The sequence below is a fragment of the Poromitra crassiceps genome (genome assembly GCF_964638095.1).
Source record: "Poromitra crassiceps genome assembly, chromosome: 7".
Classification (NCBI taxonomy): domain Eukaryota; kingdom Metazoa; phylum Chordata; class Actinopteri; order Beryciformes; family Melamphaidae; genus Poromitra; species Poromitra crassiceps.
The window spans coordinates 42884637-42903355 of NC_139628.1; the positions used below are offsets into that span (position 1 = coordinate 42884637).

General features: G+C 45.2%; 1 protein-coding gene and 1 pseudogene across 2 annotated transcripts; one reads left to right on the plus strand and one right to left on the minus strand.

Annotated features, from left to right (window-relative positions):
* Positions 1 to 9431: 9431 nt before the first annotated feature.
* Positions 9432 to 15329, plus strand: tmem256 (transmembrane protein 256). The gene is made up of 4 exons (XM_083640255.1): positions 9432 to 9536; positions 10862 to 10899; positions 13511 to 13591; positions 14904 to 15329. Exons 1-4 carry the CDS (start codon positions 9458 to 9460, stop codon positions 15045 to 15047), a joined length of 342 nt encoding a protein of 113 aa, XP_083496381.1. The 5' UTR covers positions 9432 to 9457; the 3' UTR covers positions 15048 to 15329.
* Positions 15330 to 15838: 509 nt separating this feature from the next.
* LOC310779763 (E3 ubiquitin-protein ligase TRIM21-like) lies at positions 15839 to 18233 on the minus strand (annotated as a pseudogene). The gene is made up of 2 exons (XR_014554053.1): positions 18113 to 18233; positions 15839 to 17866 (listed from the first exon to the last, which is right to left on the minus strand). The product of XR_014554053.1 is annotated as an E3 ubiquitin-protein ligase TRIM21-like (transcript).
* Between the last annotated feature and the right edge of the window lie 486 nt (positions 18234 to 18719).

The following is an 18719-nucleotide window of genomic DNA, read 5'->3' on the forward strand; positions in this document are numbered from 1 at the left end:
TGTGTGTGTGTGTGTGTGTGTGTGTGTGTGTGTGTGTGTGTGTGTGTGTGTGTGTGTGTGCGTGCGCGTGTGTGCGCGCGCGTGCGTGCGTGTGTGCGTGTGCATGCGTGTGTGCGTGTGCATGCGTGCGTGCGTGTGTGTGTGTGCGTGTGCGCGTGCATTCTCAGAAAATGAAAATATTCCCCCAAAGTAAAGCATGACCTAAATAAACCCATTAGAGGATTAACAGTGAAGCGTGCACATGGTGTGCAGCGGTGTGTCTGTTCGGATGCATGTTCCCTGCATGCTGTGACCATGCCGGGAATGTGAAAAGGACTCATTTGTGTGTGTGGGGCAGGTTGAGCCGCAGCGCGCGGTGTGCAACATTAAAATTAGGTACCGGCATGCTCAGCCGGAATGCATCTAGGCCTATAGTCAGTTCATCTAGGCCTATAGTCGGTTCATCTAGGCCTATAGTCAGTTCATCTAGGCCTATAGTCAGTTTATCTAGGCCTATAGTCAGTTTATCTAGGCCTATAGTCATTTCATCTAGGTCTATAGTCAGTTTATCTAGGCCTATAGTCAGTTCATCTAGGTCTATAGTCGGTTCATCTAGGCCTATAGTCAGTTCATCTAGGTCTATAGTCAGTTCATCTAGGCCTATAGTCAGTTCTAGGCCTATAGTCAGTTCATCTAGGCCTATAGTCAGTTCTAGGCCTATAGTCAGTTCATCTAGGCCTATAGTCGGTTCATCTAGGCCTATAGTCAGTTCATCTAGGCCTATAGTCGGTTCATCTAGGCGTATAGTCAGTTAATCTAGGCCTATAGTCAGTTCTAGGCCTATAGTCAGTTCATCTAGGCCTATAGTCGGTTCATCTAGGCCTATAGTCAGTTCATCTAGGCCTATAGTCGGTTCATCTAGGCCTATAGTCAGTTCATCTAGGCCTATAGTCAGTTCTAGGCCTATAGTCGGTTCATCTAGGCCTATAGTCGGTTCATCTAGGCCTATAGTCAGTTCATCTAGGCCTATAGTCGGTTCATCTAGGCCTATAGTCAGTTCATCTAGGCCTATAGTCAGTTCTAGGCCTATAGTCAGTTCATCTAGGCCTATAGTCGGTTCATCTAGGCCTATAGTCAGTTAATCTAGGCCTATAGTTGGTTCATCTAGGCCTATAGTCAGTTCATCTAGGCCTATAGTCAGTTCATCTAGGCCTATAGTCGGTTCATCTAGGCCTATAGTCGGTTCATCTAGGCCTATAGTCAGTTCATCTAGGCCTATAGTCGGTTCATCTAGGCCTATAGTCAGTTAATCTAGGCCTATAGTCGGTTCATCTAGGCCTATAGTCGGTTCATCTAGGCCTATAGTCGGTTCATCTAGGCCTATAGTCGGTTCATCTAGGCCTATAGTCGGTTCATCTAGGCCTATAGTCAGTTCGCCGATGTGTGACGAGGTTCCATCGTAAGAATCTTGTCCATGACTTCCCTTTGAGACTGTACAAATCAAACACGTTGGCTGTTTGGTTCACGTTCCTATTTCCCATCTGTATCGTCTCACCAGGTTTATGTCTAATGAGCTAAGGATGATAAAAACAACTTTGAAGCTGCACTCGAAGGCACCGCTCCACTGAATGCAATTTTCTTTCCTGTCTCTTTTTTTCCTTGTCTTTACTGTTGACAAAATGTACTATATAGTAAGTTGGATAAAAGCGTCTGCTAAATGACGTAATATGGTGTTGACTGAGGTAGCCTGGTTAAAATCATCCTCACATCCTCACCCTATTTTTAATGTGACCTCTGTATTCAGATAAGTGATCTGGATGTTAAGGAAAACTGCATGCTGCTAATGCAAAGTGTAAATGCATCGTGATCAGGATGGGATCAGAACTTCCTGACCACATCTGGAGGTAGCCTGGCTCACATTGTGTTCAGATCTTTTACACCCCATTTACACCTGTTTTCTAAATGCGACAATTATCCAGATAACTTATCCGGAATTCTGGATACAGGTGGGTGTCTGTTTCACTCCAAGGATGAGTCTGGACTCGTAGCCGCCCACATCGATTTCCTTAAATTACAATGCAACTGGGCCAATCAGGGACTGCGTTGTAGTTGATGACATGCAGGCCGATCAGGGACTGCGTTGTAGTTGATGACATGCAGGCCAAACAGTAATGGCGCCTCCCAAATCAACAAGTGGTAATGTCAATGTTAGTAAACACAGCCGTAAGTGCAGTTATTGCAGAAACAGACTCAATACCAACAATCAGTGTTGGGGGTAACTCATTACAAAAGTAACATATTACATGTAATATATTACTTTTAGCAGTAACTCAGTAATATAACATTACTTATAGGATTTCAGTAATATTATACCAGTTACTTTGTCAAGTAACTCAAGTTAAAAATTGAGTTAATTTTTTTTAATGAAAGCACATATTTAAAAAAGATACAATCATTTTCTAATAAAACTGTGTTTTTATGCAAATAACCACTATAGATGACAATAACAAAGGAAAAGAATAACATTTAGAATTTTGGATGGTTTACACTGACTTCATTGAAATTATTTTTCGGGATGGTGCCGGGGCGGCGATGTCATTCTGCTGCTGCTGTTTTGGTAAAAGTAATGCAAAAGTAGTGTAATAAGTAACGAGTTACTCTACACAGACAGTAATATTGTAAAGTAACGTATTCCTTTCAAATTAAAGTAACTAGTAATATGTAGTATATTACATTTTGAAAGTAACTTGCCCAACACTGCCAACAATTAAACGAGAACAAGAGTTTCTCTGCGGAAAAGACGTTTTTGCAATTATTCCAACTGGAATTACCGGTAGATTGGATTTGGACTGGATTTAGCCATGTTGATTCGCTGAAGGAGTTGTCTGTCAAGGCAAGTGCTCCCGCCCACTGAAATCGATGTGAACTGCGGGAGGTCCAAACTGATCAAGACAGAGTGTGAGGTCCTGTGATCAGGATGGTTTTAACCAGGCTAGTGTTGAGGCGCTGGACGTCGAGATCTAAACCTGCGATATGCCTGCGATCAGACTTTATAACCAAAATATAACTTGCAACCTACCATTACCTCTTCACTTGTCATAACATTCAGTAGGAGAAAGCGAGACTGGTATAGCGTTGAGAGTTCTCAGTAGCTTACAGTAGCTGTTAGCCTTTAGCTTAGCTGTTAGCCTTTAGCTTAGCTGGGTTACATGCTGCCACTCCGACGTGCTGCCACTCCGACGTTCTGCCACTCCGAAATATCGGCACTCAGAAAGGGGGTCTATATTCCCCGTTTTTCACTAACCTCTCCCAGCCCCCACGCCAAACCTAACCTCCCCCCATGCCTAAACCTAACCTCCCCCAGACCCTAACCCAAAACCTAACCTCTCCCACCCCCACGCCTAAACCTAAGTTCGGCATTGCGGCTTCTAAGGTGAACGACCGCCAGTCCGAATAATGGAAGTTAACGGAGTGGCAGCATGTCGGAAAGGCAGAGGAACCCCGCTTAGCTGTTGGCCTTCTCAGCAGCTTAGCTGTTAGCTTTTATGCACAGTATTTTGCAATGCATGTCCTTGGTAGGCCTCCGTAGTGCAGTGGCTTTGATCTTATTTACAAGTGTGTTACAGTTTCCGTTGCCCTCTAGTGGTCAGAAAATTGCCCTTATTCCAGCTTTAACACGCCTCTTAAAACCCTCAGAAAGCCCAGCCGCACCTTACTCCGCTAATTAGCTTGTTGCCCCGTTAGAATAATACATGACTCATAATATCAAACTTATAGACACTTCCTCCCTTCCTTGATCCATCCATCCTTCTCTTCCCTTCCTCCGCCTCTCCACTCGCTCCTCGTATTTCGCTCCGGGCGCTCACATCATGTCTGTCAATACGGCGGCATGGAAATCCAGGTGTTATTGTAGGAAAACAAGCATTCAGAGGGGGATTCATTACAGGCGTGAAAACGGAATGGGGGAGGTGGAGGGGAAGGGGAAGGGATGGGGGATGGAGGGATAAAGCAAAGCTAACGAGACAGATGACCCGCTCCGTGGCAGCGGCCCCGAGGATGACGCTACGATGTGATTGGATCGTCAATCGAGCGTCTGACAGCTCCGATTAAGATGACCATGCTCGACTGGACCAGTGATCCCTTCACGCGCGCTCTCTCTCTCTCTCTCTCACACACACACACACACACACACACACACGCGCGCGCGCACGCACGCACGCACACACACACCCAAACACGCACGCACGCACGCACGCACACACGCACCCACCCACACACACACACACACACACACACACACACTCGCACGTCGAATGTAGAGGCGGAGCATGATGGAAGCACCAAGGACGCGGTGGCAAGAGGAAACTATCAACAACAACAGGATGTGATGTTTGCTCAGGAGGCGGCATCAAGGACGGGCGATCTCAGCCGCCAATCAAACTCCGCAATTCAATTTCCCATTTGGAAAGACCACTGCTGTAATGCCTTCTGTAAACGATGGAATAAAAAGGCAATTCCCTGAAGTTCATTGCTCAATAAATACCGTTAGAATATGGAGGACCCAGTGTACATTTTATGGGGGCGGAGATAATCCCTATACAACCTGTGAAGTCACTTCCCTTTGTAGTGAAAACTGAAGGGCCACATGGGAGCCGTTGCACATGTGTAAACAAGGCAGATCTATTTCACGTGATTTGAACTGCACACCCCTGTGTTTGTTGAGTCTGTTTTGTATGTGAAGTGTAGACAGAGGCATACAACACATTTGCTGCAAAAACATGTACTTTGCCTTACTATAACCAACTAGCTCCATCTTGAGTGTTTTATGGCCTAATTGCTGCCAGTGGCGTAAACCTATCAATTTGCATCGATTTCCTTTGAAGAGAGATGCAGATGAGCTTAACGAGTGTGCTAATTATGCTCTTGTGTGCGTGTGGTGGACTGTGTGTACTGTATCTGTGACTTTGCGCCTGTTTGTGTGGGTGTTTATGCGTACAGAAAAGCTGGAGACAAACAACCTGACATTAACGAGGTTCATAATCATTTATAACCAACCAGCTATTTGTGCGTGTGTGTGTGTGTGTGTGTGTGTGTGTGTGTGTGTGTGTGTGTGTGTGTGTGTGTGTGTGTGTGTGTGTGTGTGTGTGTGTGTGTGTGCACACGTGTGTGTGTGTCTATAGCCTACCTCAGGCTGTTTTGGTCCTGGGTGTATGCGTATGCGTGTTGATCTGTCCGCCAGTGTAATGGCGGTGACAGTGTTGTCTCCCCGACCCTAGCACACAACAGGCCCGTTTCACGGCGGCCATTTTGTGTCGAAAAGGTAGCGTAAACACAGGTGCAAGCAAAACAGTAGGCTAATGTCTAACGTCTTATGGTGGAAGCAAAGACAAATTTCCACTTGTGCATAATAAAGTTGTCGAATTCGTAAGTGCCCCGACGGTTGTGGCTTCTCAAAGCGACTTACGACAGTGAAGGGCTGAAAGCGTCAAAACACATAAAAGTTATGGAGAATTCTTCAAATCAGGGTATAAAGGGGGGAGCGTGCCTCCCAGCAGATGAATCGCTCGATGCACGAGGGATAGTTCGGGATGAAGCGCTGCCTGTTCTTCCTTTTTTTCCGCACTCTTCTTAAGCGTTTCCCGCCTGAGACATGAGAGAAACTCTGAGAACGGGACAGCGGAGGTGACGGGTGACATTTTCAATTCTATGATCATCCCAAGTTCCTCTTTGAAGATGCTGGCAGTGCCACTCCCACTGTTTGTTCCTCTTTGAAGACGCTGGCAGTGCCACTCCCACTGTTTGTTCCTCTTGAAGACGCTGGCAGTGCCACTCCCACTGTTTGTTCCTTTAAATTGTGTGATCTGGGCGGTATCATCGATCTTTCTTCCCTGAGCGACTTGCCCCCTCGAGCAACCCGAAGCAGAAACTTTACTTTGTTACCTAGATGAGATGGAGGCTGTTTGCACCTCATTTACCTTTTCATTAAAACCCCAGCGCAGAACAAAGATGCATCCACGCTAGATATAGGCCTACCGAACAGCACGCGCCTCCCAAGGAGTGGAAATTGTATTTTTCGTGAACCACCTATGGTGGCGGTGGTGGGAGAATCCAATGCTTCCCGTGGTAAAAAACAAGGTGGCCAACTTTCCCCCTTGTTCTTTTCTGGATGAATAGATGTTACTTTGTCATTGTCACCCCGCTCCGCTGTAACTCTCCCGGCATCACCCCGGGGCTGAGGGGGGGGGGAGACTTGGAGTGTTAGGCAAAGGCGACTGTCATGTAAATGTGCAGCAAGACAGACGACTCGTCCGTGTTCTCGCGGGAAGCGCTGCACGCTCGGCTTCCTCGTGGTTTGTTTTTAAATGAGCAATGTTCTGCTTGTCGGGCGCACGTCGAGCGCTTCCTCGTTCTTGATCGTGACAAGACAGGCCAGAGGAGAGGACTGCACCTGCACACACACACACTCACTCACACACACACACACACACACACACACACACACACACACACACGCACACACGCACACATGCACACTCGCACTGTCGCACACACTCACTCACTCACTCACTCACTCACTCACTAGTCACTCACTCACAGAGATTTGGCAGGAGAGCAGAGCAGGAGCAGACGGGACAGGTGCAGTCTGGCTGAAGTGAGATGGATGTGGGTCTCTTGGAGGAAGCTCACAGCACACTGCTGCTGCTGGGCCTTGGCGATAATTTGCTGCTTGTCTGTGAAAACCAGATGTAGCTAAAAGCCATTCTTTGCTGTTGTCCTCCTCACTCCCTCTCACACGCGTGCGCACGCGTGTTTTTTTTTAGCACTGTGTGCATTTGTGCACACATAGGATATGACCAAAACACAGAGAGAGACAAACAGAGAGTAAGAAAGAGAGAGAGTGGTAGGCTATCTGCCTTTAAGCTCCAGACACACCGGGCCGGCGGTCGGCCTTCGTTCAGTGTCGGGTCGACAGTGAGCGTCTAGTCACCGCGGTGTCTCGCACCATTGCTTTTCCGGATGATTCAACATGTTTAGTGCCAAATAAAATAGACTCAGTCTTTCCCAGATGTAACGACAGTTTGTTGTCTATTAACCAGTCTCATGATATGCTGCCGGCATATCATTTACATATACTAAAAATAAAAGTGGTCCCAAAATGGAGCCCTGCGGCACTCCACTTAATAAGCGAATCAGTGGATGAGAAGAGAGGGCAAACACATTTTTTCAACTTCATCTCAGCTGATCACTCCAATACACGAACATTTTCACGATGACGTGGCCTTTGGGAAAGCCTTAAGCCTGTCGCTGTATGATATCACCCATTTAGTGTGTTTTATCCTTATTTTTCTGCCTCAACCTCTTCCTTTCTTCTTCCACAAGCAAAAGCCCAGGGAAGGGCTGACAACACCAGTGCCATTTGCAACTTTTGATCAGACATATTCTCTTTTAGAAGTAGCTATATTTAAAAACCGTCTAACGGTACGTGCACATCATGAAGCGCTCGGCGGCTTGCCTGCTGAAAAAGCCGCTTTGACGCTGCATCTTGATAGGCTGTCTTGCTCTATTTCCGTGTCTGATTGGTCCATTTACCTCGCGCCCCCTGCCGCTGGAACCGCCCACAGCGTTTCACTGTCGCAGACTAGAGGCGGCTTGTCTCCGAGCGGCTTCACGCTCGCGGGGCGGGACTAGGGCGGGACCTTTCGTTGAAGCTACCCAATGACAGCTCTTCCTACACATTTCCTCCCCGCACCCTCCTGTGTACAACGTTTCTACAGGCTACAGCTCCAAGCTGGAAGCTGGTTTGCACGCCCACAAAACGCTGCGACACAGCGGAAAAGCGAATTTGCCATTGTAGATGTGCACGTACCGTAAGTGAAAATGGGAGGCAAACGCTGCTTTGTTTCATGTATGTATAACAATGGTATCTGCAGTCGCAGGGTCTCACGCAGGCGGAGAATGTACGTGCCAGTTGACCGTCGACTGTAGTCTTTGCGGTGTGTTCAAGTGCAACTTTTTGGCCCCGACACAGGCAATGCAACAGTCGGCCTTCCTTGCTGCTAGTTGATTGACGTTGGTTTGGTGTGTCTGGGCCTTTAAACATCAAACTTGAACACGCACTGGCTACAGGTTCAACTCACAAGACACTTGCATGGCCATTAAAACATCTTGTTTTAACGCTGTGTCAAAGACAACCAAGGACAGGACTTGGCAGAAATGGTGATTTAGTAACTCCCAGTAATGCAGTGTGACCCTGTGTAGTTAATTGGAGTAATGTAAGCAGAAGCGCATGCACTCGTGAACGTGCACACACACACACACACACACACACACACACACACACACACACGCACACACACGCGCACACGCGCACACACGCACACACGCACACACACACACACACACACACACACACACACACACGCACACACACACACACACACACACACACACACACACACACACAAAGGAGCGATTGAGATAGCAATATAGCACCCCCTTTTGGTGGGCTCCCCCATGACTTGACACATGTGTTTTCATCTAAATAGTAACATCATCACTCAACAACACCGCTGCTGTTGTGGAAGTACATCAAGCAATCAGAGTAATTCGGCAAAGCAGAGAAAGCCACCAGTGACTCCAAACTGTTTTGATTGACAAACTGCACCGCACACGAATGCACCCTGCACCGCTTGCCCTATCATTCCGTGTTATGGGCCAATTTGGTGCATACTGTGATGCTAGAAGAGAGCAGCCTAAACCCTTTCTAAACCAAGCAACTCTCCTCTGTGGAGAAAATTAATTATTCATATACCAAAAGCAGCATAATAATATAATTCAGCCCTGTCGTGAATAATGCATTTCAAATGCGGGGTCTTAAAGTAGCCTCAGCTCAGAACTGATACTCCTCTTTCGTTTCTCTCTGTCAGAGTATCAGACCCGTGGTGAAACTTTGTCACACCAAGGACCCCTAAACTGACACAAATTAGACCACAGTGTTTTATTACAGAAAGTGTATGAAACCCAAAATAGTCATACATTCTATCATTGTCTTCTTACGGATGGACTTATAGTGAAAATAAAGTATTCACCTTTTTGCTGGGCCCCCCTGGAATCCCCTCAAGGACGCCTGGGGGTCCCCTGACCCCACTTTAGAGAACCACTGTCTAATGCAGCACCAGCACCACACGGTGGTGGTGCTGCATTCCAGCATTGTCGGAAATATTTGCAAGTAGGTCTACAATGGCGAGTCTATAGCCTATGAATATAATCTTCTATTTCGATCCAAGATGTGATTTGTTGTTTGGCTTTTTGGGGGGTAAATAGTTTTAACAAACAGTACATGGCTGACGTGCATTCCTCTTCATTCTACTGCTTCAGTACGTTCGATTTACAACAGCCACATTTCACGAGGAGACCTTGAAGGCAGCATCTCAGAGTCTTCCGCTTGTCGGACACAGCACAGCTAGTCCGCTACAATATGACCGCGGCTGTTGTCCGGAGGTTAGCGGCGCTGTCGGGAGCCTCGGCGGTGGCAGCCGGGGCATACGGGGCTCACGGTAGGCACCGGCATCTCGTTAATAACACCGTGCACGACAAACAGCATGCACGCCACTTTCCATTAGGCTGGATGATAAGCTGTTTTGCCAAGCTCAGCAGGGACTGTCATGACTGTGTTAGCCTTGATGCGTGCCAAAGTCTGTTAAAAAATATGGCAATTTAATGTTGCTTTGCTTATGGATAATTAATGTACATAACCGGGTAATCTTCAGTAAGTTAGTGTCTTCTGGTAAATTCGGCTTATAAATTATCCACAAGCAGCATGTTATTTTAGTAAAATATCACACTTTCACAATTGGTTACACTGCTCGTTATCGCCCCCCATGGACATGGTGTGTTTGGTACAAGACAATTAGTAGAGAGGGGAACCAATTAAGTTGATATTTTTATTGAAGTATTGCTGCTGCTGTTTGTATGTCGAATGAGAGAGGGTCTCCTAACCTTTGGTAAAAGATGTTCAATCATGCTCTCTACCAGTTATTTAACTTGCGGTTTAGCATGTAGGCTATGTATGCAACTTTAAATGGACAGGTTTTTATTGAAGTTTGGCATAGTTTTCTCCCCTTATCCTGCTGTCAGTAGGCTAGCATGGTGGTCTTAGGCTGAATCTTAGGCTGTAGCATGGCTGACAGACAATAAGATAATGCACAAGGATGATTATTGTTTTGTTCAAATGCTAACTCAACACTGTACCTCCCCACTTAGGGCTACTACAGTACAATTCAATGTGTGTGTGTGTGTGTGTGTGTGTGTGTGTGTGTGTGTGTGTGTGTGTGTGTGTGTGTGTGTGTGTGTGTGGGGGGGGGGGGTATACTATCCCTTTGGGCAAAATCTTATCAAATGGGGGTTGGTGTCTATTTGGAGTTCTTGATATTGAAATCTGAGAAGCCTTCGTTTATAGCAGTGGTTTCCAAAATGTGGTTCAGGGACCACCAGGGGTCTTTCTGTAGGCTCCAGAGGGTCCCTAGCAAGATGAACAGTCATTCACTCTAGACATTGTGTCAGCATGCACAATGAGACCATTGTAGTTACTTTCCCACCAGCACTGTGACGGACAGTTTTGTAGTTTTATACAAAATCCTAACTAACTGCAGGAGTCCTCTCAGATGGCGTCCCCCTGGACCATTAGAATAACATCTTATCAAATAGGAGTCTGTGGTAGAGATGAGAAACTTCATATGGAAAACTACTACAGTACCACTGCCACTATTATGTTTTGTTTGCGTCACGTGTGTATGTTTCTGATTATTACTGATGAGCAGTTTTCACAGTGTAATACCATAAATACCAAGTCATTGTTCTATTCAATACCTCTACTATCCAGGTTTCAAAAACAGCGACCCTGATGATTACCAAAGAGTGGTATGTATGTCAGATCATTATTGTAAAATAGTAAATTCTCAAATGAAAAGGAGTCCCCCAAGTCTGACCTGTTGATTGCTGAGTGTCCTTTTATAAGGTGTTCATCAGAAATGTTGTTGCCACCAGCCTCCTGTTGGCAATTCCCAGCCATGCTGGTGAAAGTCAACAGGTTTCAAACTAGTTCTCTCAAATCATCAAGCCATTCCAAATATTTAAATAGTTGTCATCATTACAGTAGATCTTTGAAAAGACTGGTACACAATTTTAAGATTGGGTTTTGGTTTTGAGCCTAATTTAGAAATTTAGTCATGGTTTATTACCCATATATTCCATATATTCAGTAAGAAATATTTTGTATCACCTTGATTGACTTGTACCATTGTTTTCAGGGGGTAGTTCAGAAAAGAGCTTGCTCTCAACGGCCCTCCCTGTGTAAATAAAGGTTAAATGAAATGGAAAGAATTGCACTGACAAAATTGGCTAACAGGAGGCTGGTGCCAATTCCCCTCGAACCAAAACTAAAATGTAGGCCCTGTTTACACGGCAACGCTCCCTGCATAAAATGGCAAACTTTTTTAGCATCAGTGCCTTCCTTTTACACGAGAACAGCGTTATTGGGGCCTGAAAACGCAAAAAAGTGAAAACAGGTCCCAGAGTGGAATTCTTGATAACGCCACCTTACTGTCGCCGTGTAAATTGGCGAAACGCAATTCAGGTGACGACACAGCCCCCCTTCACCATGGAAGACAATGATAGACAATATAGGAGCATTGAACTAGCCCAATGCAGCCTTATGGCACAATGAATCGCATTGGCATTCAACAAACATGATAACGATTTGCTAAAAACACATAATCTGCGTTAAGTGCCCGCTACTAAAGTCACACATATTAATCACTCCTGCATTAAATAATTGAAGACAACTCACTCATTCAACTCACGGCCATTCGTGAGTTCTGTGTCACTCTATCACGTGGAAAATTCATTTAAAATTGAATCCTACAAAGCTAAATCAAGCCCGTTAGAAATAGACAGAATAGAGGAAGCTAGGCGTTTTTACCTCAAAATAAAAGCCGTAATTTATAACTGGGTAAATAAAAATCAGGGCCGTCGACTTACTACGTGCTAAAATTGACTTTTAGTTGTCTGTGTTCTATATGTCTTCTGTGTATTTCGGATCACACACAAAAAACATTGCAACATGCATCAATAAGGCTATTAGTGTATTTAATTACCATTATTGTGAAGGTTTTAACCAGAAGTTTCAATGTTATTCTGGCTCACTTGGGGCTGCTCTGAGTGTTTTTGCGGCTTCAGTCTGCACGCAAATCGTTATCACAAACGCAAAATCAAATGTGAGAACGCAACGCCAGTTTGCCATTTTATGCAGAGACCGTTGTCGCCTAAACATGGCCTTAATTCTGAATGTCAAAGGAAAGGCCTTTAAAAACCCTGAGCCTTCCCTTTAACACATTCAGTGCCAAGGACGTCTGTGCACGTCCTAAAAAAAAGTAACGTTCAGTGCCAAGGACGTCTGTGGACGTCCTAAAATCATAATTCATATTATTCCATAATTCTGCTGTTTAAGGTCGTACCCAGCCAGTGAGCATGAATCCCTTCAAGGGATCACACGGCGCCACCTTAAACATCGTCACAGGAGCTGCTCCACCCACCTCAGATCCTTTACTTTGTACAGGAGACAGCGGAGAAAGCCGTGGAAACCGATGCATGCTTTCTGCCAGAGCCGCCCGTATATATTGCTCCGTCTACAGCGAGAGTGGGCTCGGCTGCATCCGCGCTCACAACTGAGCTCTTATGCTTCTATCTATCTCCACACGATTTCCTAGAAAGCGAACGGGCCAAGCCTTTTCGTTCAGTCGCGTTTGCCAGCGCGCATCATTTCCTTGATGCCCATCAAGGAAATGATGCGCGCAGCAAAGCTGGGATCTGTCCGGGGCAAAAACGGAATCGAGAAAGCAAACTCTGTGCGTGTGGGAGGAGCCCGCAGCTCAGAGGTGGAGAGGGGGGGGGGGGGGGGGGGGGGGGGGAGGGGTGTGTGGCTGCACAGAAACCACACCACACGCCACCACATCAGAAAACACCAGCCAGAGTCAGTGAATGTGCTCGAAATTAGAGTGCAAAAGGTATTCATAAAAGGGGCTATATCTTGGAAAGAAAAAAAAAACGACAGAAAACCCTTGAAAGTGCACTTTTTTGAGAGGCTGTAATTTCATAATGGAACTGTCTAGAAACAAAATTTCTTCTTTGGAAGAAGCAGGAGTGTTCAATCTTTCATTAAAGTCCAGCCCCGTTAATATAGCCATAATAGAAAAAATTCTATAGCTGTTTTCAACTGAATGGAAGTGAATCTGGCACAGGCTCCAGACAATTTTACTGAAGCGCTGTGGCACTGAATGTGTTAAGAATGGAGTCATTAAGCTCTATGACAATAACCCACTTTCCTCTTGACATTAGTGGCCCGTTAAATATCCACTTACACTGTATACTCATCTTTTCCACTATCTTTGATTCGCTCAAATGAAAATTGATTTGAGAGAGCAGACGTGGTGTAATAGGTCTTCCCTGTGTGCGTCTCTCTCTCTCTCTCCAGCTGTTTGAAACGGCCAACAAGTACCACTTCTACCACAGCCTGGCTCTGCTGGGTGCTGCCCACTGTGGCCAGCCTGCGGTGGTGAGTATTCTTCAAGCCTCATAGCATTTCTCAGGCCTGGATCCACTTCAGTGTCCTTTAAACGTGAAATAGTCTGATGGTGAATTTACATTGTTTCCCTCCTGTCCTTCCTCTGTGAATCCATATTCCTCTAAGCTGTAATCACACAGGAGCCTTTTTCTAATGTTCCTATGCCGCCTTTTCAGTCATCTTCAATGGTTTGGTCGCAGCAAATTGAACATGTCTTGCATTCAGAGTCTGAAATTGGCACCCACCAAGTGCCAAATACCAGCAAAATTAGTCTTTGATGCTTAACTCAAGAAGCCTTTTCATTGACTAATATTTGGTCTTTGCCTGTGTCCTTTTGGCCACACTCTGATAGTGAGCGAATCAAGTCAAAGCGCTGTATCAAACAGGCTCCTGAGTGGCTGCCTGTAATAGGCACCAAGAAGACAGAATGAAGACCAGAGGAAAAAAGAAAGAAAAACATTGTATATGGGGAGTGTGAAGTTTTAAAGTAACACACAGTAGCTGATTCTGCACACAAAATAGAAGTGAAAACGGCCCGGGTGACATATTTCTGTGAGCAGTGTAAATTAATTATTTTGGCAGGTAAAAACTTGGCAGGTACATTTTGTTTTACCAGCAGGTACATTGGTGTTACTAGCCGCTGGCAGGCGAGCCAAGAAGTTAATTTCAGTTACATCGGTGCAGAAATAGCCCTTGTAGTGGGTGCTATGTATCTTGGGCCAGATAATTAAACTGTGTTAAACTGTGTGCTCTGTTCTCTCTGAGAGCATGTCATGTACCTGCATCCTCCATGTTTGTAATCAACACTAGATCACATTAGACAGAGTCTGAACTGTTGTTGCACTGCTACTCTCTCTATGGGTTGAGACTTTCAACCGTGTTACACTTCTGGTCACACCCCAGTCAATAAAGTCAGTGTTTTGCCGTAGACCTGTGGTTCTGATTCTGAAACCTTTTCACATCGCGAAACACCTGACCCCTATGAGATTTTGTCCCAAGGTCCACCATCTGATAAGATTTTTGCCTTTTAGATGTTTTATTAAAGTGCATGAAACCCATGACCAAAACAGTCATACATTATGTCATTGTGTTACTTATGGATGGAATTAATAGTGAAAATATTCCTCTTTTTGCTGGGGACCCCCCAGAACGCGCTCAAGAACCTCTGGGGCTCCCCTGCTTTGGGAACCTCTGCCTCATGTGATTGTGTTTTGCTCTTGAAAAACGTATCTTTCTCTGTTGTTTTTTCCATCACAAAATACGTTTTCTCAATCATACTGTCCCCTCCCCCTCCTCTGTGCAGGCTGGCACCCTCCTGGTAGCGGGCATGGGGATGTTCTGTGGCTCTCTGTACCACCAGGCGCTGACAGGGGACCCCGGCCTGCGCAAGATAGCTCCCGTGGGTGGCATGGCCATGATCGTCGGCTGGCTGGCCATGGTTCTCTGAAAGCTCTCTCGACAGCTCACATCACCTCCACAGAGACGCTGTGTGACACTAAACTGTCAAACTTGTGTATCAATCAGTGAAGTGGAGATGGTTGGAAGAGATGGTCTCTCGTCCAGGGGGTCCCTTCCCTGGGTGGCAGAATAAGATAAGGCAGCAGTGTGGGAGTAACGCTTTCTCTCCCTCCCCATTACTGTCTGTTTTCTGACTGGTGCTCTTTGACTCATTTTGTGTGACTTTGAATGTGTAAATGTGTTATGCACTTTGCCATGATTAAAGAAAATCCCTTCTCTTAAGATTTGGTGGTAATGACTTAACAGATGCAGCAGCTGTCATGTCAGAATTTTAATAATGATGCTTTTAAAAAACGGGTAATATCCGTTTCCACAGCTGCTGTCTGCAGCTGTAGCCATGCTGACTGCAAGTTAGCGGCACTGAAGGATAGTGTATCTTGTCTATTTGTTTTTTCAGTATTTGCCCATACTGCAAAAAATACACTTCATATATACTTCAGAATATGTTTTGAGCTTGTACAAAAATCATCTGAAAATGTGTATATATAGTATACACACACGGTATATGTACTGTATATGCCTAAAGTAAAGACATTTTTCAAGCTTTGATATCAGTAAAATATTAAACAATTTAACCTATGCAGGAAAATAAGTCATGACATGACACCATACAAGCTCTATTACCTTTTATTTGTTTCAGTAAATTATTTTAATGTGAGAAACATACAGTAGATTGCAGAATTCTTTCCAAAAACAACTCATTACTATAGATTTTCCCCATAGACATTTCGAAAAATCCTTATATAACGAGTTTTAAGGCTAACCAAGCCAACCAGTCTTCCAGAAACGTTTCAGCCAACAGGCCTTCCTCAGCGTTGACAACGCTGAAGCGTCCGTTGCTGCTGCTGCCCCGATTATTTATTAATCCATCAAGATACATTTTTGGCCCTTTGTAGGAAAGAATTTGGGCACCTCTGGTAATTCTTCTCTCAGTGGAGAGCTCCATTGAAAGAACAAATTCCTCTTCAGATGTGCTTAAGCGAAGTCTGAAGTATTTTTTTCTGTTTTATAATAAAAATGAAACATTAGAATGGCTATAACAGACCTGGAAAAAAGGGATGTGTAAATGTGTTATCTTAAATGACAATGAATACTGAGAAAAACAAATGAATAGTCTAATCTGTGTGATTGATAGGAGAGATGATCAGAGGGGTGGCGGAGTTTTCATCTTCGGCACTAAAATATGGGTAGTTTCTCAGTGAAGGTGCAGCCAGTAAAGGAGTAGATAAGAGCTGCAGCATCTACATCATAAAAGGAGACCAGACCCTCCTCATAATCCACAAACACCCCCACCTTCTGAGGCTTGTTCTTCAGAGAGAGGGGGACGTGAAGGTCAGCAGCAGCTTTGTACTCATTTCCATTCATCAAGTATATAGCCCAGAAGCCATCCTTTGGGCGCAGTGTGATATCTCCCTTCCTGTTGATCGACTCTCTGGCCACTCCTAAATCCCACTGAGTATTCCCTTTTACCTGAACCTCATAGTAAATTCTTCCTGAAGAGAAGCTCTGCTTTCCTAAGACACCCACACAAGGAGAAAATCTCTCTGCGTTGCATGGGACTTTCCTGTGTACAGCACCACGTTTGACTTGTTTCCCATTATCAGACAGGATGAGACAGGCATGTGCTGTATCAGGATCCAGAATCACATCCACTGCAAACCGCTGGACCCTCTCAACATCAGCACACAGCTTCTCCATCTCTTTCCTGAGAGTCTTCTCCAGCTGAGCCACAGCTCTCCTCACAATCCCATATGATGTGCGATGGACACTGACCTCTGTCCAGTCCTTGGTGTGTGGAAGAGTGTTCAGGGATGGGAATATTTGGAGGAGGTGGAGGTGGTCTTCAGTGTGTGAGAGCTGCTCCACCTCAGCGGTTCTCTTCATCAGCTTGGAGATCTCCTGTTCCAGCTCTTTGATTAAGCCTTCAGCCTGTTTCTCTGTTGTTTTCTGTTTCTCTTGGATCGTCTCAATGAGCTCACCCTGGCCTCTCTCCACAGACTGTATCAGAGCAGTGAAGACCTGCACACTCTGTGCTATCTCTCTGTCTGCATCTTCCTTGCTGAGCTCTACTGACTGTTTGATCTCCTGAATCTTCAGTTGTCTCTCCTGGATCATCTGCCGAATTTCAGCCTCTGTCTTCCCAAGCTCAGCCTTCTTTCCTTCACATTCTTCCTCCAGAGGGACAATGTCATGTGACTTGTGGTATAAAACACTGCAGAGGGGACATACACACATCTGGTCCGTCTTGCAGAACAGCTGGAGCAGTCCATCATGCTCTTTACACATCCTGTCTTCCAGGTTCTCCACAGGATCCATCAGCTTATGTCTTTTGAGGCTTTTGATTCTCTGGTGAGGCTCCAGGTGAGTCTCACAGTAGGAGGCCAGACACACCAGACAGGACTTCAGGGCCTTCAGCGTGGTCCCAGTGCAGACGTCACAGGGAACTTCTCCTGGTTTGGCACGTTGTTGGTCTGGGCAGCTGCTGGCTTTCATCTGAGTTGACTTCCTGAACTGAGCAGCCATCTCAGATATGAAAGTATTGACCCGCAGCAGAGGTCTTCTGTCAAAAACCTCTTTACACATGGGACACTGGCATGGGGCATTAACATCCCAGTGCTGAGTGATACAGCTCATGCAGAAGCTGTGTCCACATGGTGTGGAGACTGGATCAGTGAACACATCCAGACAGATGGAGCACAGAAACTGATCTTCAGAGAGGAGACAGCTGGCAGCAGACATATCTGAGACCTAAAGTGAAAGTGTGAAATAACACTACTGTAACACATCATTCTTGAATATTCATATTGAAACATATCAAAGATAGATTACTGGAACATTATCAAAAGTAATTTTGAGTTATGTAGTTAAACTGCACTTCGTTGGAAACGTAATTTGACAAGTATCAGTGCAAAATGAAAACAGGAAAACATCCCATCTGCTCAATTATGTGTCACATGCTCTGTGTTTAAACAGTAAATTATCTGCTGTACTCACCTGTGTATGTCTAAGACTCTGCTGTATTGTTGAGAAGGCCAGATGAACTTAGATGTATTTATCTTTCGAGAGAAAGAAAGAGATTGATCGACTGCAGCATTGCTGTCGCTCTGAGTTTCACTTCAGGAATGTGACGTTGAAACTCTCCTGTCAAAGAACTTATATTGATAAGAGTGAACGACTAATTCAGTGTTCCATTGCAACATCAACACACGCAGCAAATCCGCCATTTTGGTCTAGAGGAGACGTCTCTGATTGGCTGTCATCTTTCTCTGCTGTTGTCCTATTGGCCAATAAGTTGTTTTTTTCAGGCCAAAATGGCGGCAGAGCTGTTGTCTAAAATGGCTCTAAGCACAGCTCTTGCCTTCAATACTCTTTGCTCCTGTCTCTCCAGTGTTGCTCCGCCTCAACTTGCAGTTAAAAGGAAGTTCATGTTTTGTAAAAAGATAATTTGGTCTGCTGTATTTATGTCACTCTGCAGCGAATTTAATATGCCCCCAAACATATTGTGGCGATCCTGGTTTTGAGGGTAAGAATGTTGATGTCTGACTAGGAACGAAAGTTCCATGTATGCTTCCAGCCGGAACTGTTTTGTGTGTAGCGGAAG

Excerpts from the sequence above, each read along its gene's own strand:
- tmem256 (XM_083640255.1), top strand. The coding sequence starts at position 9,458 with ATGACCGCGGCTGTTGTCCGGAGGTTAGCGGCGCTGTCGGGAGCCTCG. Across the intron at positions 10,900-13,510 it reads CTGATGATTACCAAAGAGTG|CTGTTTGAAACGGCCAACAA; the intron begins GTATGTATGTCA and ends CTCTCTCTCCAG. Across the intron at positions 13,592-14,903 it reads ACTGTGGCCAGCCTGCGGTG|GCTGGCACCCTCCTGGTAGC; the intron begins GTGAGTATTCTT and ends TCCTCTGTGCAG.